The sequence below is a fragment of the Atta colombica genome, unplaced genomic scaffold (assembly GCF_001594045.1).
Source record: "Atta colombica isolate Treedump-2 unplaced genomic scaffold, Acol1.0 scaffold9, whole genome shotgun sequence".
NCBI classification, from domain to species: domain Eukaryota; kingdom Metazoa; phylum Arthropoda; class Insecta; order Hymenoptera; family Formicidae; genus Atta; species Atta colombica.
The window spans coordinates 4901108-4921527 of NW_017259583.1; the positions used below are offsets into that span (position 1 = coordinate 4901108).

Below are 20420 nucleotides of genomic sequence, written 5' to 3' on the forward strand. Positions count from 1 at the left end.
TATATATATATATATATATCACGTGACTTGGCGATTAATTAATTTCTTTGCGTGTAATTAAAATAATTGTATGCGAAGTTGATCGGAATTAGCAACAATTTTGACAGTTACCACATGGACGCCATGGATGGCATGTATTCAGTGAAATTGTCAAATTTTCTGGAGCAATGATCGAATTCAAGCCAGCTAGTCATGCTTGCCGAATGAATGAGCATGATTGATTCTTACTTATTGGTTGTATCCAACCAATCATATTTAATTACTCAGCGAACAAACCTAGCCTCTTTGTCTTGAACGCTTCCACTTCTTCTTTTAAAATACTTGTAGGAAATATTTTTTGCCGGTGTTAAGTCGGCGCTACAAAATTCAAAAATTTAATGTTATTACTATTATCGATGATCCTTATTTTATTCAATAAAATAAAATAATTGTGAATTTCCAATTAAGCAATCGAATCTGGAAAATCGTATTTCAAAATAATTGTATTATAATTCAAAAGTGCGCGCGCATTTATTTAAATTTAGAATCCATTTGAACCGGCTTTGACCGCTTAGCGAAGCATACTTGTGTTTATAACATATTACTTACGAGCAAATGTTTGCATCATATTATTTACGAGCTAAATAATGAATAAAATAATTGCAGGATGATTAGAAATAATGTACGAAGATTAGAAATAATGGATCTGCTTATCAGGTATGTTTCTTAATATTCAATTGAAATTTGATGTCTCTAACCTGCAATCTTGTTGCAATATAACCTAATTTCTTCCAGAGAATACCAATATTGTTGTTCTTTATCGAGAGTGCCAAAATGCCCAACGTTTGTTAAGCGATTTGTTTCGAGTGTCAGTGTGAGATTTGTCAAGAATATAAGTCGGAGATGGCGACTTGTCGTTCCAACTGGAATAGGCTTCTCACTACTAGCAGGAACACAATGGAATTATTTACATCAATATGGATATCGAATTGATATAGATGATGGGCCAGAATTGCTGAATGATGTTATGGTAATGGAGAGCCGTTTATATGATAAGTTGTGTTAAATGTAAAATTAATATAGATATAAAGTTTTCTCACTGTAGGTAACTTGCTATTGTTGCTTGCCATTGAGAACAACTAGTAGAATATGGGGTTGGCTGACGAGCATCGAATTGCCTGTTAGTCTTAGACCAACGCTGTATGGATTTTATGCGAATATTTTTCACGCCGATCTGGACGAGGTAGAGCTGGATTTATCTGCGTTTCCAAACCTGGTGGAATTTTTTGTTAGAAAACTCAAGCATAATGCTAGACCAATTGCTCAAAATACAAATATGGTAAACATTGATTAGATTTTTATTTAGAAATATAATCTGAATTTACATGATTCATCTTTCCTTCTTTTTACTTTGAAGAAAGAAGAGAAAAGAACTATGCAAGAAGTTCAGCTACAAAGAACAAATCTTTTACTTTAATTCAAACTTATATAAGTATTAAAAGATCTTTTTAGTTCAATTTCTTGCACAAGCTTATCTCTTTTTTTTTTTTCATATTGGAGAAAAAAAGAAAAAGTGCAGCTAAAAAGAACATTCTAATATGAATATCTGACAATTTCTCTCAGATTTCACCTGCAGATGGTAAAGTGCTTTATTTTGGACCAGTGTCTTCTTGCCGCGTGGAACAAGTGAAAGGAGTAACATATGATCTTAGACAATTTCTGGGTGATCATTTGAATGATCTCACATTAAATGAAATTACGAAAAAGACGACACAGGATGATTACGTAAAGTCACTTTTGAAGAATCCGGACAATAGATTGTATCAACTAATCGTTTACTTGGCACCTGGCGATTATCATCGGTTTCATAGTCCTACCGATATGATCATAAAATTTCGACGGCACTTTCCAGGTATACTTCGTCTTTTTGAAGATTGATAATGTGTTCTTTGTTTCTTGTTTCTTGCTTTTCATCATTTTTTATTTCTTGCCATTTTTTTCTCTTCTTTTATCTCTCTTGTCTCTGTTGATTTCGTAAGAGACAAGAAACATGATTGTTAATAAAACGGCCGAAAAGAGAAAAAGCAAGAAACAGAAAGCACATAGTTATATTATAGATTAGTCTGGCCATGTTCTGATATACACTGCCAGTGAACTACTGAAAGTCTATAGTTCATGTATTATATGTAATTATATATGTATTATATGTAATTATGTATTTATGCATATAGATTTTTAGTATTAACAGTGTATTGAAACACGGCTCCTATAGCTCTTCATGAAAGTGTTTCTTTTATTTTTTCTAAGCAACCCATTTGTTTTTAGGAAAGTTATTGAGCGTTAATCCAAAGGTGCTCAAATTTATGCCCAACTTGTTCTCGTTAAACGAACGCGTTGTATATGTTGGAGAATGGACAGGCGGCTTCATGGCTTATGCAGCGGTCGGAGCGACGAATGTGGGCTCTATACGAGTCTACTGCGACAAAGAATTGACAACTAATACAGTGCACTGGCCAGAAAGCGCGCATTGGAAGGAAGCGAGTTTAGATAATGCGCATATTGCCAAAGGCGAACTGTTTGGCGAATTTAGACTTGGATCCACGATCGTGCTTCTATTCGAGGCACCGCGAGATTTTCAATTCTCCTTGCAAATCGGTCAAACCATTAAAGTCGGTCAGGCATTAAATACATTTTCTAGTAAAGAGTCTGACAAAAAACTTGAACGACAGCACCTAATTATAAATGTCGCACAGGATTGGAGAGATATATGGAAGCCTAGATTATAGAATAAAGCAAATAAAATTAGGAACTAATTTTATTGGAGAATTAAAGAAGATGTATCGGTATCTTGCTCGTATTTTTTTGCGAAATCGAATTATAGGTGCAATAAAAAAATATTAGAGTTACAAGAGCTCTAGAGACTCAGTTTTCTCGAGTAAGTATCGATTCTGTGATTACTTTGTACGTAATCGTGTTCGTGCGTGAGAAAATCATCTCATGCGACTTATCTGAAATTACATGTTAAATCTCTCGCTAATTATACTCGTTCGTTACTTTAATTGCGTAATATCAAGCATCACGCAAAAAAACAATGCAAAGCAACAATTTATAATAGATTTGACATAGTTGATTTATTGTTACGGCCGAATAGTACTATACAACACGTCTCTCCTGTGAAACTTCATACAATCACAATTGAGAAACCAATGGAACTTCTTAATGCGAGAAAACATACTTTTCTTTCTTTGCGTCACTACTGATAGAGGTCGGATCGTAAACTGTTTTAGTTGCATGCTAAATCGATCTTTGTTTGTAGTTAAGTCGGCCGGTCAAGGCCGCTAGATGAAACACTTTCCTCAATTAAGGCTCTAACTCCTTTTTTCTAAAGAAAGTAACAGCTATGTTGTATATCTCAAGTTTCCACGCATTACAAAGCACCGAGTCTTACTAACCCCATTATATTTTTATAGCAGTATTTTTATCGACCCTCTATTATTACTTCTGAAAAATTTGTATTAAATTGGAATATCTTTTATCTCGACTTGTGTGTGTGTGTGTGCAGCGCGCGCGAACATGACTTCGCACTAGACCAGATTAACTGTAATATGAATATTTGATCGCGCGAATATATTTTATAATATATTTTATGCAAAGTATAAATAAAAAGATTACATAGATATCATAGTTTTTCTAGATATATAATTATTTTATCCAGATGATTTTATTCAATTATCACTTACATTCTGCACATTTTATTATTTTATCACTTTATTGTAAATTAAATTCTCGATATTGAGATCATTTCTATCGCAATATTTTAATATTTATATTGTATATTCTGATTAATATTCTGTTAATAACTTTTTTAAATCTAGAAAATCATGAGCCTTCTTCTGTCTTACCTAATTGTGCAGCACATAAGCAGCAACCATAAAAGCATATGACTTTGATGTGTATGCATCTTAATCCCATATATGTATAGTATACTCTCTAAAGTAAACATAAGCAACATAATCGATGAATCGTTAAATTGATTAACCGGAAAATTTAAAATGACAGGCATTAAGAAAGGCAAATCAAATTGCTTATTCATATATTAAACTATTTACACCCTGTGAGCTTAAAATTCATTCTACATTAATTTATGCATGCGGTTACAAATTCTAGCACGGTAATTTAAATTTATCTCCTTCACAAAACTTTTCTTGTATCAATTTAGGTCTAACTTTCTTATAAATTTTGGGAGAGAGACAGTTTAAATTTATCTTTTCCGCTCACGTGAATTGTCTAAATGTAAATACATCATCCTGCGCATAGAATATCTCCATGTCTTCTTGAACAAAGCAGCATGCATGTCATTTATCATTGCCAGAAACTTAACGTTGGTCGATCTTCCGAGGAAGATACACACGAGAAAAAGAAGGAAAGCCACCGAGCCGGCCGGCGTCGTAAACGTCAAACCGACGTTTGGTGGATCAGTGAGCGTCGCGACGCCCGCGGCGCAAGTTGCACCGCCTCCTCTTCTTGCGACTCGCCGATAGTACATACCGGTGCGTCGGATAGGACGTCGTCGCGCGGCACCGCCGGTGATACCGCTTGTCTAATACATATCTTCTCTAGGGTACCAACTCACCAAGATTTAGAAATAACTATTATGAGATGTTTGAGCAGCGACTAAATGGGGGCCGATGGACATTTTCGTGTGACCTTGTCCCTCAAGAAGGAACCAGGTGCTGGTCCAGTCTTCTGCAAGATGGAGACATCTGCCAGATTTCGGCAGCTGAAGACGGTGAAGCTGAGCTGCGACACAACCTACCGACTCGATATTAGCTTCAAACCGCCGCAACTGCTGCAGTGGGTACAGTAAATGTGCAGTTATACATTACGTCGAGCACTTCTCCCTTTCCTCTTGTATTTAAATCGGATATCAGGTTTCTTTCTGTAGGAAGACAGTGCGACTTCGCATTGCGTGATCAATGATTTGCCGACAAGTATTATTTAGTTCTACTTGAGAAAAGTAAACGTGTGTCAAACCACGAATATATCTAGACATTTCTGTTATAATTTGATAGATTGTTTCAATCGTCGTTATATAATGACAATTTAACTCTATTGACCAAACTTTAATATATTTAGAATCTGCAGTCCACGTATATCTATAACGTATTTTTAGTTGAACCTGAATATAATTTATCTCTGTAATAACACCGAATTATTTCATCTTATTTCAATATCGTATATCAAATAAACATTACGGAGTGTTAAGGGGACTATAAACTACTGCGAAAAAGTCCCATTCGACTAATAGTAGTTTATTAGAAATTTATACGATCATTTTCAGCACGAAGGTGGGATAGGAGCGGCGATAAATTTCAACGTCTGAGCTTCTATGCTCCAGGGACGAGGAGGATTACAGTTTCTCTGTATGTTCAGATATAGAATCGCTAATAACGCCAACTTAGCCGTAATACTAAAAATAATCTCGGCTGACGAATAACGTTTACTTTCATGAGTATCTAACGAATAGAAGAATAACCTATATTAAATACTTCGCCTTATTGCGAGTGAAGTTTTGCCGACGACTCGCTTTGCAAGAATTTTCTTCAGCGTGCTGAAATAGAATCTCTAGGTCGTCAGACATTTTATCATTAATTTTACGAAAACTTAATCCTGATTACATTTTTTTGCTATCCAGTTGTTTTAAAAATAAAACTCAATAATATTAAAGCCTCTATTTATTCACTATTATTATTTATTCACCATTATTAAACCGTGACGTAAGAAGCAAAAAAAATAAAATTTTTGCAAATTGTATTTAAATAGGAATATTTTTATATTTTAAAAATATTTTTCAATAAGATAATATTTACAATCGGGAAATAAAACAATATTTGCTATCGATAGAATAAATTATAAAATATGTACCAAAAATTATTTTTTTGTTTCGGGCAAAAATAAAATCATTTATTTCCATAAATTATTAAATCATGTTTATTTTCATATATTATTAATTTGACATTTTATCATAGTCATGAAATAATTTATTTCGTTTTTTATTATGCATAACTTCCAGATATATAATTAGTTATTGACAAAAAGGAAAATTTTCAGTTTTATTATATGTATTTTACAAAAACGGTTTTATCGATTGTAACCATTGTTTTATTAAAACATTTCCATATTAATATAATTTGCAAGAACTTTTATTGTGTTATTTTCTCGCTTCTGATATCACAATCTGAAATACTAATAGTGAGAAAATTAAAAAATTAAAAATATTTCAATTATTAATAAAAATATTAAAACTTTTACATTTAAATAAAAAATTAGAATTTTTCGAGATAAATAAATCAGAATCGACAAGATTTATATCGAGATTTCGATAAATTATCGTAGATTAATGCAAAAGTTTAATATTATGCAAACACTTTATCTATTTTATTTTATATTGTATTGCATCGTGAAATTTTTCTGTACAAATTGAGAAATTTAATATCCACGGAACAAACGGGGTCGCGCTAAACTTGCAAAACATACCGATAACATTAAGGATTAAACTCAGGTCGAAGCAAGTTTGCGAACTTAAAGTCAAACAAGCATGTATGAACGACGACAATCGTGCAGCCAGCCATTTAAATCGTCACGAGCGGATTTGCACAGGGCAATTAGGTATTGGAGCACATCGAGAGGCATTACGTTCCTTCCTCGTCGCTTTTATAGAACGAGACCGCATTACATGTACATATACGTGATCTCGTCGCGAGATAACTGTACCTGCGCGCAGTTTCTAAACCACGATCACGAGTGAGCGAGTACATAATCCTGGAATCGGTGGAGAGGGTGGGTTTTAAACGTATGCGAGCACACCAGCTGCAATGACACCGGCTGCCCCGACCTAGGCAGGCGCGAGAAAGATGGACGTGTTATCGCCTTGAACTGTAAAACTCGTCCCCCAGTCTCGGGGAATCGATCGTGATTTTCACTCGTGCAACTCACGTGCTGCTTATAATTGGTTGATCGATGACACAACTCCAGCCCCGCTGATGAGGGATGCAACGACGATCAACTTGTCATACACGACACCGGGACCGTCTTATCGCGGAAGCGCTGAAACATGATGAATGTATCATTTCTGTATACTACCGCGATCTTGTGCGCTACTTGAATGTATGTCATGAATTCAATCACCAGGCTTGAGATATTGCTCAGATATATACTATTGCGATTACCTTCCGGTAATCCTTGATAAATATCACATCGCGAAAAACGATCGCAATTGTGGCAATAAATCGTAATTATGTTCACCGGAAGATATATGACCGTATAAGTATAGTGTAATATATCGGGATGATTTGTAAGATGAGAAATATCATCTGTTACCGGGAAAATTGAGACGCTGAGAATTTGCCGGAATTAAAATGCCGAAATTAAATTGCCGAAATTATCGTTCATCTAATCTTTATGATATTTGATAAAAAGACTTAAGACTGGAAGTTAGAGATAATAATATAGGAACTTAAGATCGATACAAGAAACAATTCAGTGTGGTAGCTTCCATTCGATAATTGAATCGCTCTAAAGCTGCAAGTGGTAGATGTTGTTAATAATTAAACCTGTTATACTTTTCTCTTTTTTACTGTCAATGCAACATTCCGCGAATGATTTACGGCGAACGGGCGCGATTTGCACGTGATTTGCACACGTTGAACTCGAAATCGAATATGGAGATTACGCGTACAAACGCGATGTGCATAAATATTTCAGCTACTTCCCGGCATAATCACGAACTCGGAAGTGTCCGCGTGATCTTTGAGAAGTCACGAAAGGGGTTCGCGTGCCGCGGCACGGCAGAAATGGAGCAGTTTCCCTTTGTTATTTTTCGGACAATGGAAAATCCCCTTTCCTTCTACCGATGGGAGGAAAATCCGGTTTTCCCCATCCATCGCTATCGCCAAAATCTCGTGGAATTTTAAACAACCGCGCGGATCATTAGTTTGAATCACGCGATGCACTCTTGCAGCATGGCCTGCTTTTCGATTTTAGTCGTGACGAACGATACGACAATCCATTCCTCAGCGCGAGAACGAGGAGATATTTCATATATATGTCTCTACTGAAAGCAAACTAACGATTAATTCGTTTCAATGGTGTACACGTCATCTGTTACATTCGATTAATTATTGCGAACGTCTGTGAACGTTATTACCTCCTCGCGCGGGGGAGCTTATATACAAAATCGAGCGATTAAAAGTTTTGTAATGAGCGTCATAAAGTTTGTCCTTGTTTTCCCGCAGTAATATAATTCCTTATGGATAAAAGTAAGGCAGGAGGACATGAAGTGTAGACACATTGACAAGCTTATGATGTTACGAACCGGGTATTGCATTTTTTACGAGCGATAATGCTATATCGACCGTAAGCGCGCCTTTAGATGTCAGTCCACGACTGCAATTCCGTTTCGGCTCATCTCTTATTTTAGATGTAGCTCTTAGGGATTTGCATTTTTAATCTTTAAACCTGGTGATGCATCCTGTAAGACACATCTATGTCCGTTTAGATCTGCGCGAGATCTTGTTTTGAAAACTTGTGAAATTTTTCCAACTCTTTTTCTCTCTCATGTTTTCAAGCCTCTTTATCATACTTTTATGAAATGCAATATAAAATTTCTCTTATTTCATAAAATGCAATATAAAATCTTATGTAATATGTACAATATACATTTTTTTAAATTTTTTCTTCATTACAATACAGAATTTTTATTCCATTTCTTTAATGTCACCAATTTTAAATTAATTGAGCGACTTTATACGAGGCTTGTAATTTTTTGACATATGCAACCTCAGAAAGGAGGGATTAGTAAATGACGAATCGATTTTTTTCCGTATGTATACAAATGTGTATATATATATATATATATACACACTTTATGCAGGTATAATAAATATAATGAATCCTATTATTAAATTGAAATCGCAAAGTACGTTTCTCGAGAACTGTTTTTACAAATAAATTCGTCCATTAAAATATTTACATGTAATGATTGTGCAAATTCTCTGTTAACATGCATTATTGCCGTTATTCGGTCTTCAGGTCAGCTCGCATCATTATTTATTTCTATTCTACATTTGTTAAAATCTGTACAAATTCCAATTTTTGTTTTTCAAATCTAACATGAGCAATTCTACGTGCTAGATATTTGGCCCGTGGAATTTGCATATGCTCCATATAAAAAGTTTCCGCTTATGTTGTAGAAAATTAATCTACAAAAAATCAATGTATGTACTATAATAATTTAATTTTTAATGATTCATAAATTTCAGAGTGTTTCTTCGAAAATTACCTACATTATATTCTTCGTGTATTATACACGTTTGCTTATGTTCCATTTTTCGTGCTGGCAGGATTTACAGACCATTCATTTTTAGATATAGCGATCTGATTCTTGTGGTTGTTTATCTCAGGCGATAAGCTGATGCACGCAACTGATACACGATCGCACACGCGGGTCATTTGCGCGAACTCTTGTCGTCGCCTTCATGATAACTCTAAAAATAAAGTCGTATGCCTCGTATTCATATCAGGAACTAGTTTTGAAGATATATAGATCTGTCGATCTAAGCATCAAAGTACTCCAAAAATACCAGTCTGTCGTAAGATCCAAATCTGCGATCAGGATTGAAAGACCCAGTAGAGCAAAAACGATCAGCCACTTGCAAGCATGATTCCAACAAATGTAGTTTATACAGTCAGGATTAAGCAACCATCCTTGAATTCTTTATTCAATAATTATAAGCGCTTTTAGTTATTAACGGTAAGTCAAAACTAATTAGATAGCGTAAAAAGGGATTAAGAAGTATAATAAATGTTTTAAAGATTATTCATTAGTGTATAATCACATTTTATTTATTATGTAATTCTTCTTCAGATAAAATATGCAGTTTTTTTTTTACTGTGTAAAAATGATTTGTTTTAATCCGCGAAAGGATATCAGATTTAATTAATTTGTTATAAAATTGATTCAAAATGCTCGATATGTTTGAACAAAATTCTTGGGTGAAAAGGTATTCGTACTTGAGATACACATTTTGGTTTATGTTATTCTTGCCAATTCAAATTGCTATTTCTAAAGATTATAAACTGATAAATTTTTACGAATTGATATTATAGGAATGTTGTTGGTATACATAATAATCGTTGATTCGTTTATCTTGACGTTATGCCAGACATAGGAAAAATATTACCAAAGTACACACACGTGGCAACGATTGTGCTACGCAAAACATCTATTTTCGCTTCTAAAAAGAAGAATTTCACCACGTTCAGTAGTGAAGCGCGCGTTCATCGCGTTCCTCGCACATTGACTCGCGTCATTTCCGCTGCACTCGTTCGAACTTTTGTCGGCTTTCTCACTTTTTAGACAGTCAATATGTCGAATAAGCAAATGACGTTCTTTTACAAATAAATAATCAGTTTTGTGTTGTGAAGAAATAGGTCATCCTGCAGAATGCAAGCGTGAGGAAGTGCAATAAATTATCTTTTTCGTTCGTCATTATATCTCTTTGTCTTCCTATTTCTTCATTGTAACATTCAGCTATTATTTTAGATCTTAAATTACTTGAATAATAATGATCTAATTAAATATAATAAAAAACAGTACTTTATTTTAATATGATTCTTTAATTTAATTCTCTAATTTGTAAAAATTAATTTATGCATGGAATTATGAAATTCAGTGCAATTCCTTCTAAGGTGTACCGTAGAGGAAATAGAAAATATTTATAAAAATAAGAGAAATAATATAATGAAAAATATTGAAACAAAAGTTAGCTACTTTATTTATATTCATATCCACATGTTTTTTAAACTTGACAATAATACTATTTAATATAGAGCAAAGTTTCAGCTTTAAAAATCTTTTTTAATTACGATTTTTAAAGAAATCATGCAATCAAATCAAAATATTTCTTTTATTTAATCTGTAATAATTCAGTAACAAAAAACTTTTAAGAACATTATCTAAAAACGAGATTTATGTAAGGAAAATTTTAAGCTTTCACATGAGTAAGTTTTTTTTCGAAAATTTTCATAAAGGATTCTGTGCACTTCTTATGAAAACGAAGCCCTGATTAAATTGATTGAAATTTTGAATATATAAAATATTTGATCATTGAAATTTTTAATTAATGAGCAAAACCTACATCATATCAAAATTTCAATTTGTTTTGGCTCATTTTCATAAAAAGTATGCGAAGTTCTTTTTTTGAGCATAGGAGATAAAATTGAGAAGAAAATTCCCCAATAAAAAATTTTGTTTAGTTCATAGTTTTCTACGTGTAAAAATTTCTACATGCAAATTCACAAGATCAAACTCAGAAGATGTAAGTGATTTTTTATTATAAAAGTAGAGATTAAAAGTTTTAAAACTTTTTTTAAATTTTGTTTTACTTTTAATTAAGTTAGAGTTACGTGAATTTTTTGAAGTGCGTGGCGCTATAAATTTTTGTTCCAACTCAATGTAATCCAATACATATTTTACGGATGTATTTTTCAAGAGAAATTCTACAGAATGTATTTTTCTAAAATTTCATTTTATTCAGGTTATTTTTTTCAGGTTCCTGAGTATCGGTGGCAAACAGGTGGAGGCGGTTGAACGAGCAAGGAACACAGCGGCGTGTGCTTACAGCGCTTATCACAGCACTAAAGATATCCCGGCGAGTGCACGTGGTCATCGGGAGGATTTGCCGATCGCCATGAGAGTCCTCGGTTCCGGTTACCTGACTACTTGTCTGCAAATCAAATACTACCGATTGGATGATCAGAGCCATTGCGAATGGGGTGCTAGATTGCACTGCATCGAGCTCGATTGTTCTAGCGTCGAGGGACGTCTCGTCACGGTGGATCGGGAGACGTACAGGAAGCTTGGCATAGAATCTTAACGAAACGTCATCAGCCTCACCATCAGTATCGGCTCGTTGCCAGTTCATTACAGCGAGGAACCCGACGCCGCGCCGCGTAGTGCCACAATCGATGCCTCTCGCATGCGATCGGCTGAATACTTTACGCTCGCAAATGGTAAATACAGGTTGTATCAAAGCTTATGTTCGGATGAATTAAGGCCAGATACTTTTGTCTAGAAAACTTCAAGATAAGCATAAAGATAGAAACGATGATACCAACGAATCTAATTTCACGATTTTTAATTTGAAAAAATTACAATAATTTTGTTATTAATGTAAAGAATAGAAGCCTAAAAATTCTGCCTCTATTTAATTATAGATATAAATTTTGCTAAATATGATCTTAATATTTCGGAAATTGGCTCTAGCATGAACTTAATAAAATTAATCGCCAGATTCCTTTAAATTGAGAGATACTTTAGTATTTTTAATTCAGTACAATGAATATAAATTGCGAAATTTCGAAGCGTTATCACGATCGATGCATAATTGAGACTAATCGTTACTAGTTGGCTAACAATATTGCGTTAATAGTTGGCTTAAATTATTTAAAGAAACCTGACATCTGATCTTTTGAGGCTTCTTCTTCATCAGAAACATCGAAACTTTATATAAAAAAATTGTCTAAAAAATTAATTAATTAAATTATCATTATAATATTCTTAGAAATTTAAAAAATTGGGATTTAAATTTATCTTGTATTTAGAAATTCCAGAGCTATTATGCGTTAATATAGTATTAATTGCACAACCAGTAATATCTATACATACGCTAATTTTTCGATGCAAAATAAATCATAAATATCTAATGTTGGGAGATATAATTAATTGTAATTGTTTTCTCTGGCCAAGGATTGCCGCAGGAATTAATATACGATAGGAAAATGAACTCTAACATGAACACACATTGATAATAGTGTAGGTATTTACATATCGACATATGTATATACGTACTTCGATACGTACCACGTATCGAACATACACGTTATTGATTTTTGATTAATAGTTAATTGTGAATACGAATCAATCGCAAGGCAATATGCTATGGTGAGGAAGAGAATGGCATTTTTTTATAATTGAAAACATCGACAGAAGTCCTACTCGTGTCAGTGATGCGACGTCAGCTTTCGCGATCAAAGTGTACGATGCACTTTTACGCATATTGTTCGCTTCGATGTTATTTTTTATTTACAATAATTCTTGCTTATTTTTCTTTTTTATCTTTGCACTTTTCGAAAGATAAAGGATTATTATAAAACTCATCTCTTGATGTGTGCGTTATTGTGTACGTTAATTTTAAAAGCGTCCTCAGAGCTACAATAGGAGCTTGAAGTATCTTAATACTTGAAAACTTTGGCAATCAGCGAAGTGACCAATTAACGCCTTTACGCTTACTGTAATTATGCAGATCGTTTCTACTTTCTCTACTCGTTTAATGGATTAACAAAGTTATCTTTACAAGTTGTATAAGTGTATTGCATGTAGGGTGATTCTTGATTATATGTTAAAACTTCAGAGAGTATATTTAGAACAGGGAAAAAATGTCATCTATGCGAACACGGATTAAATGTTATTTTCAAAGTTTGTGGCTTGAAACGCGTGCATGTATATATTCATACACACGCGTATTTTTGTCGTACTGCGATGATAGTTTTATTCATTCTAATGTAGGCGGTGAAAAGGAATTTATAATAAATTAAATTTTATCCGAGATGCAATGTTCGGAATTTTCTGCGATTTCTTAAAGTACTGTTCTACGGCGCTTAAAATCAGATTTTTAACATAATACGTATTCGATCGATTAATCAGAGGCGTTCCATGTTTTTAGTTGCGTCTTTGCATAACGCCTCTGATTAATTACGCAAAAAATTGGTGCCATAGAACGGCAGTCTTAGTCCAAAATCCATTTGTGTATAATTAAAGATCACTCTGGTATGAAATCTTTCTAAAAGAAATATATATACATTATTTACATACAATAAATACAAAAAAATCACATGTCGTATCTGTTTTGTTATTTTACATTCATAATTGCGGTGGCACGTAGTGCAGTAATGCGTCCGCGATATCTCTGTTCCTCAACTTCTTCACTTGCGTACGCATTCGCACCGCCAGCCCGTTCGTGCGCTTCATATACATCGCCGAGTGATGTATCGCGATCGTGAAGGGGATTGGACACCATGTCTTTTTGACCACACCGCGAACTAGCGCCGTGATGTAACTTTCTATAAGCGACGTATCTTCCTCCTCCGGATAGAGATATTCCTTTAACGGCAACACCAGCTTCTCCGGCGACAGTTTCAGGTATCGCAACGCGGCCGCGTGTTCTGACCACAGAAGTTTCCGGTAGTGTGGATCATGTCGTTGCGCCACTGGCACTAGCAATATCATGGCGAAACCGTCATCGCCGTATGAGTTCGAATAGAAATGCTCGCACAATGCCGTGAACATATCAGTGAAGGAACTCAACCCTGGTAGCTCCGTTCGAAAGTTCAATCGCGCGTGATATCTTCTCAGCAGATTCGACAGGACATTCAGCAACAGCATGGCCACATCGCTGTCCAGGTAGATGGTGTCACACAGGAACACCAATATCAGTCTGCTAAATCTCAAAGTAGGCGATAGCTTCTCCATGAGATCAGGCAAGACTAATGCTAGGCTTAGCACTGTCAAAACGCTATCCTTATCCTCCGACTGCAACTTTATATCGTTTTTGGATTTTGTATATATGTGAACTAGCGGTAAGAAGAGCCAGTCCTTCGGCATTGCTGCTTGGTTCCAATCACCGTTCGCCGCGATATATCTCTCGTACAACGACGTTGCGTCGGAACGCAAGCTTGTCTTGACCTGATCTACCGTGGACATCAGGTCTAATTTGGCTAATTCGTTGGTGATTATCTCCAAATTTACTTTTTCATTCGAGAACGCAATTTGAAAGAGCTTCCTCACGTGATCCGTGGCGTCTGCAGGTAACGTCGAGATGAGTTTGATGGTGATCTTCCACACAATTTGAGCTGTTCGATTGTTGATTGTGTCTCCAAGGAGGGATACTGCTTGTACTACTGTTGTCAAAAGATATAACTCCGTTCTGCTAAACCACGATCTTTCTAAAGTCCACTCGGTCTTTTCCAAATCTTCTATATATTTGAGGAAGGATGGGTGTTTAAGTATCAAACGAATTTCTGCTACGCGAGAATTATTGTAAAGTGTATTGAATATTGTCGCTAAGAACGGTATGCACGAATTCACTGATACAATCGGTTGTAACTCTCCGTTCTCTGTGAGAACATCCAAGTTTGGAAGACAGGACGGTTCCCGATCCGTAGCCGCGTTATAGTTACTCAATAAGTTTGAACTGGAACTGCAAGAAAACAAATATAAATATTGTAATTATATTAGGTGTAGAAAAAGAAATCCATTATTTTTCCATTCAATTTCATGCAAAAATAATGGATTTCTTTTTACTACATCTAATATATATGTTCATATTATATGTTTGTGTGCGTGTGTGTGCGCGTGTGTGTGTTTCCAAATATAAAAAAAAAAGAGTATGCTTACCGAAGAGTTAAGAAAACGTGCTGGTTGGATAGCCATGTTGTTTTAAATGACGATATCTCGTCAACAGCCGATAAACTTTCCGCAATTAATTTCATAACACCCCACTGAAATTTATAACACTTTATATGTCTCGAATATTGATAAGTGTTAAGATATAAAATCAAGTTAAAAAAAAGCATATCACAAGAAATAAATATAGTCTTAATATTTTTAAATATTTATTAAATAATTATTTTTTTATAATACCTACTTGATAAATTAATTAGATCAGATAAACTAATTAAATAGATCAATAATAATTGCTCTCACCGTTGGATTAGACACTGACGAAAACTGCGTACTCCACTTCATTAGCAATGTAGAAATGTTTGGTTTTAATATTTTTTCGTGACTTGCTACAGCAATCAATGCCGCGGCGTGCTCGCACGCCAACTCGGACGTATTTTGAATATCATGATTACTTAATAACAGCTGTAATTGTGATATGAGAGTTAACTGGGCACCCGTGACACTGTCCAGACCTACTTTGTAATGCAGTAGCATTCGCCAGAGTCGCAGACTCTCAATGCTGAGATTTATGTGATCTTTCCTACTGAAATATTATATATTTAATAAAATAAATATATACGAAAATTATGTATAGATGTATAGGAAAGCTTACTCTGTCTCACTGCTAATGTACATTAGAATGGCTTGGATAATTTTAAAGTTATCTAATTTTTGTGCGATGGGCTTCTTGCCGTACGTGACGAGAATGCGACATAATTTAATCGCTGTAACTACAGGAATCCCGTAAACATTATTTATCTCATCCTGCATCGCTGTAAAAATTCCAGGCTCTTTAAATAATATATCAATAATTATTTATCAAATAAATTTTAGATTTATTTAAACTTATTTAAAGATAATGTTTTTATGTATTATTTTAAGCATAATTTACCTAGTCGGTCTGTAGACAACGGTATAAAATTTTGTATGATACTGTCTAATAAATATGGCGTAGACGAGACATTCAATGCTGTTATATGTGAATGTCTCGCAAGACGGATAAGTATTTCTAAAGCACACTTTACTCCAACAGGTGGTGGATGCATCGCACTTAAAATGTATCTACAAATGATTACATTTAAATTAGCTTTATTTTATTATATTTGCAGAAGAATCAAACAAAAACATAACTCAATAACAAAAATCACAAGATTATCAAAATATTTAAATCAAAGAATTATAAATATTTAATAGAAAAATATAATAACAAAGTTATACGTATACCTAATTCTCAATAAGAAATCCGATCTTAGTAACGCAGCCACGGCATCCAATTGCGCCAGCTCGTGATCCTTCAAACTACTTGTATCGTTGTCTTCAAGTTGAGGTGTCAGGGTGGGTTCTATGTATCCTTCGAATCCGTGCAGTCTGTCCAAGCATACCTCATCCGCCTCACTAACCAGGAAAGCTTTGAGAGCTTGCAGAGCCGCCGTGACCACGGCTACCGACGAGTCATCCAGTGAGAACCTCAGCAACAGCAGGATATTCTTTTGACTGAATGCAGTCAGTGGTGCTGGATGCAAGGCCTTATCATACCAACCCTTGCGCGTTTTCTCCATGATATTGGCCAGGGTGGTAAGGGCTGTACATCGTTGCTGTTGATTGGAAGACCTGCTCAATTGCAGCAATTCTTGAAAGGAGTATCCGGGACGTTCGGGTTCCTCTCCGTGATGATAGAGGCCTTTGTCTACAGTTAAACTCTCATCCTTGTATGGTAATAAAAGACCTAAAAATATAAAAAAATGAATGATAGAAATAAAAGATAAAGATAATTAATAGCAAAATGAGGTGATATGTTATTTACCGTTAAAATCAAATCTCGCATTGTATTCTTTGTCTGGTAAGACCTCGTCTTTCTCCTTTTCCGATAAGTTTTCCATCCACTTCAACTTTTCTGGTTCAGGAGTGTTCATATGAAGCCATCCTTTCTGTTTACTTTCTTTAAATATTTCTTTGGAGGAGTCTGGTATTCTCCAAGTGTCATCCTCGCAATCCATTTTTGTATTTACATTATCCGAAGATAACTTTATCTTTTTGTTACTAGATATTTCTGTATTCATTGTTGTCTCTTTTGCGTTTGAAGTACTTATTATATCAGTCTCACAGTCCATTTCTTCATTATCATTTGATGAAAGCCTTACCTTTTTATCACTGGATACTTCTGTAATCACTGCAGTTTTGTTCACAACTGAAGCATCAAGTTGCCTATTCTGTTCAATTGGCTTTTCCATGAATTTATTTTTCTTGTTTCTTAAAAACTGTATTATCTTAGGATCAAGAGTCTCCTCAAGCTTTCTTTTTTCCTTTAATATTTCTGCTTCGCTCATTTGTGCTAGTTTTAGCGAATTTTCTTTGTAAATTTGAAATAAATTATACTTTGTTACAATGTTTTCTTCCTTATTGCAGTGGGAAGATTCGCCCATATGAATCTTCATCCAATTGTCTCTCACAGATTTTAATTTTTCTGAAAGAACTTTCTGCGAGAATAAACTCTGCTTACTATCGCTCTACAAAAGAATAACAAAATGAGACTTAAAAAAATATCAGAGATGTGTTTTGATCAGACATACCTTGTTCATAAGTGACATGTCATCAGATCCATAAATCTCAGGGAGCTCAACTGCTATAGGAATGCGATTGTCGTTAAACTCATATTCCTTGATATTAAATTTCTTCTCCATGATATTGCCAAGTATTATATTCGACGATACTGCAGGTATATTTTGCACCATGTCCTGCAATTTTCCTTTTGTATCCTGAATCTTGTCTTTTATGATCGGATTTATCATCTCTCCATTGCCTTGTGAAGTGGACACTACATCTTGTTTCACCTTAGACTGCCTCAGATTTGAAAATCGCGATTTTGAAGCACCTGAAGCATTGGTAGAATCTTTTAGATTTGTTATCTTCACGGACGGTGGTTGCTTTGCCTTCAGGAATTCTTCCTGCTGGCGCAGAAGCTCCTCCTCATCATCATTCGCTCTAGGCCTCTTCCACATAACTTCATCAGCCATCTCTCAGGTTGTTATAACCTCTGTTATTTTCAATAGTTTATAATCATATATTGCAACAGAGAACCTGCAACTTTGAAACTCAATCAGTTCGTAAGAAACATCGCGACATTTCTGCGACGTGATAATTTGTAAATATTATTGTCATTGCATGTCATTTCATGATTAACTGAACTAATTGACTCACCAGATGCAACGTGATCAAACGTGATGCATTCCCGCGACTTCGAAATCATCTGATTAATTGTCGCTTTTAATCTACACTTTTAACACCACGAAACGATTGCATTTACCATCCATAGGAAAAGTATTACCGACGATTATTGAGAATCGTAGCTCGAGGAATATTCTTGAATGGAACATTCTTGATGTTAGCATGAATTGTTCTCAGAAATTCTTACAAATAAATTAAATGTATTAATTTCTTTTCATTTTCTGTATTCATCTTTATATACTTTTGGCTTGGGCATAAGGAGAAATTAACTTCATTGATTTAGCTCATAACTTTATTTATCGAGGCATAATGCGCTGGAAAATAGCATAGTGTTCCTCAGTTTTCCTATATATATAATACAGGAATTAGTTCCTATAATAATAGGAACAGAATATACGATATGCGCTAATTATTATCGCAATCATGAATACTTTCTTCATTTAAGACGATATTCATAGTCCATTCTTATTTTAAGAATGTCATCTAAGTAATGTTTTAAAATGCTAATACTGATTGATTCATAATATCATAAGACTACTTAAGAAAAAGATGATCTTATAAATATATTTCCAGATAACCAGCCGTGTAAACGTTACAGCTGAACAAGCTGTGATTTTTATAGATATTATACAAGTATTGTGCAAATCAATGTCGTCAGTTTTTGTTATAGCTTCAAATTATATTACAATGCTAATATTAAAACAAAACTGCGTACTATAACTTTAAAAATGCACGGTGCTGTTCGGATTTTGTGCCGAATTTTTGTGTGCGTTCCATTCTCGCAGATTTCTCCCGTATGCGATTACATTGTCAGCATTAAAACAAAACTGCAGATGATAACTTTGAAATTGCACTGTACTTTTACGCTAGTTTCGTGCAGAAATATTCAATATGTCCAATTTTCAAGCAGTGCACAACATCGCCACTAGAGGGACACAATGAAGTTCAATTACTCGTGTTTAAAAACACGAACGGAATAAAACGCATAATATAATTAAAAATTCTCAGTGAAAAATTTTTATTCTTTTTTTTTTTATAAAATGGTAGATTAGGCCTACTGGGGAAACCACTTAAAAAAAACCCGCGCCAAGCTATCTATTTCAGGTAGTGGAAAACGATATTCCATTTCCTTAGGTCTTAAAATATTAGATGTACAACTTTGCTTCCGCCGTTTTCCTATAGATGACTTTAGCGGTAAGTGGTGGTCGAAATAAATAGATCATAGACGTCATACAATAAACTTGGGCATCTGTCAACATAACCCCATAGAAACATTAGTCGATTTGTGTCTGCATCATAAAGTTATTTGATTGAAAATGTCAGTTTACGAGCCAAATTCTCGTCATTTGCGAGAGGTTTTAATTTTTTGCTTCAATATGAAGAAATCTGCGACTGAGGCTCATCGAATGCTCTCAAATACTTATGGTGAGGCTATTAGTGAAAGAACGTGTCATGAGTGGTTTCAACGCTTCGTTAAAGAACAGTGATTTTGACGTCGAAGACCGGCATAGCGGTGGAAGAGAGAAGGTTTTCGAAGATGCAGAATTGGAGGCATTACTTGAGCAAGACTCGTGTCAAAATCAAGAAGAATTGGCACGATCATTGGGAGTGACTCAACAAGCCATTTCAAAACGCCTCAAAGCCATGGGAATGA

The 20420-nt window shown here is 34.7% G+C and overlaps 3 protein-coding genes across 6 annotated transcripts; 2 read left to right on the top strand and 1 right to left on the bottom strand.

Annotated features, from left to right (window-relative positions):
• Positions 1-553: 553 nt before the first annotated feature.
• LOC108693362 (phosphatidylserine decarboxylase proenzyme, mitochondrial) lies at positions 554-2765 on the top strand. Its single transcript, XM_018202255.1, has 5 exons — positions 554-696; positions 775-1009; positions 1085-1318; positions 1603-1891; positions 2305-2765. Exons 1-5 carry the CDS (start codon positions 647-649, stop codon positions 2763-2765), a joined length of 1269 nt encoding a protein of 422 aa, XP_018057744.1. The 5' UTR covers positions 554-646.
• A 1519-nt stretch (positions 2766-4284) lies between these two features.
• On the top strand, positions 4285-16867 carry LOC108693468 (CB1 cannabinoid receptor-interacting protein 1-like). Of its 2 annotated transcripts, none has more exons than XR_001932023.1 (3): positions 4285-4833; positions 11591-12051; positions 16795-16867. XR_001932023.1 is itself a non-coding variant. In XM_018202441.1 (3 exons), exons 2-3 carry the CDS (start codon positions 4658-4660, stop codon positions 11913-11915), a joined length of 501 nt encoding a protein of 166 aa, XP_018057930.1. In that variant the 5' UTR covers positions 4285-4529; positions 4600-4657; the 3' UTR covers positions 11916-12294. The 2 variants fall into 2 exon arrangements, 1 of the variants encoding a protein (XP_018057930.1); XM_018202441.1 differs by lacking the exon at positions 16795-16867 and having other exon boundaries at positions 4285-4529; positions 4600-4833; positions 11591-12294.
• On the bottom strand, positions 12638-18781 carry LOC108693467 (RNA polymerase II-associated protein 1). 3 transcript variants are annotated; one of them, XM_018202440.1, is made up of 9 exons: positions 18740-18781; positions 18112-18619; positions 17346-18048; positions 16766-17267; positions 16434-16603; positions 16155-16314; positions 15803-16085; positions 15494-15597; positions 12638-15296 (listed from the first exon to the last, which is right to left on the bottom strand). In XM_018202440.1, the coding sequence occupies exons 2-9, from the start codon at positions 18553-18555 to the stop codon at positions 13961-13963; spliced, it is 3702 nt and encodes a 1233-aa protein (XP_018057929.1). In that variant the 5' UTR covers positions 18556-18619; positions 18740-18781; the 3' UTR covers positions 12638-13960. The 3 variants fall into 3 exon arrangements, with proteins under 3 accessions (XP_018057929.1, XP_018057926.1, XP_018057928.1); XM_018202437.1 differs by having other exon boundaries at positions 16155-16332; XM_018202439.1 differs by lacking the exon at positions 18740-18781 and having other exon boundaries at positions 16155-16332; positions 18112-18653.
• Between the last annotated feature and the right edge of the window lie 1639 nt (positions 18782-20420).

Excerpts from the sequence above, each read along its gene's own strand:
- LOC108693467 (XM_018202437.1), bottom strand. The coding sequence starts at position 18,555 with ATGGCTGATGAAGTTATGTGGAAGAGGCCTAGAGCGAATGATGATGAG. Across the intron at positions 16,604-16,765 it reads GATTTCTTATTGAGAATTAG|ATACATTTTAAGTGCGATGC; the intron begins GTATACGTATAA and ends AATCATTTGTAG. Across the intron at positions 16,086-16,154 it reads TACATTAGCAGTGAGACAGA|TAGGAAAGATCACATAAATC; the intron begins GTAAGCTTTCCT and ends ATAATATTTCAG.
- LOC108693468 (XM_018202441.1), top strand. The coding sequence starts at position 4,658 with ATGGGGGCCGATGGACATTTTCGTGTGACCTTGTCCCTCAAGAAGGAA. Across the intron at positions 4,834-11,590 it reads AAACCGCCGCAACTGCTGCA|GTTCCTGAGTATCGGTGGCA; the intron begins GTGGGTACAGTA and ends TATTTTTTTCAG.
- LOC108693362 (XM_018202255.1), top strand. The coding sequence starts at position 647 with ATGATTAGAAATAATGTACGAAGATTAGAAATAATGGATCTGCTTATC. Across the intron at positions 697-774 it reads ATAATGGATCTGCTTATCAG|AGAATACCAATATTGTTGTT; the intron begins GTATGTTTCTTA and ends AATTTCTTCCAG. Across the intron at positions 1,010-1,084 it reads AATTGCTGAATGATGTTATG|GTAACTTGCTATTGTTGCTT; the intron begins GTAATGGAGAGC and ends TTCTCACTGTAG.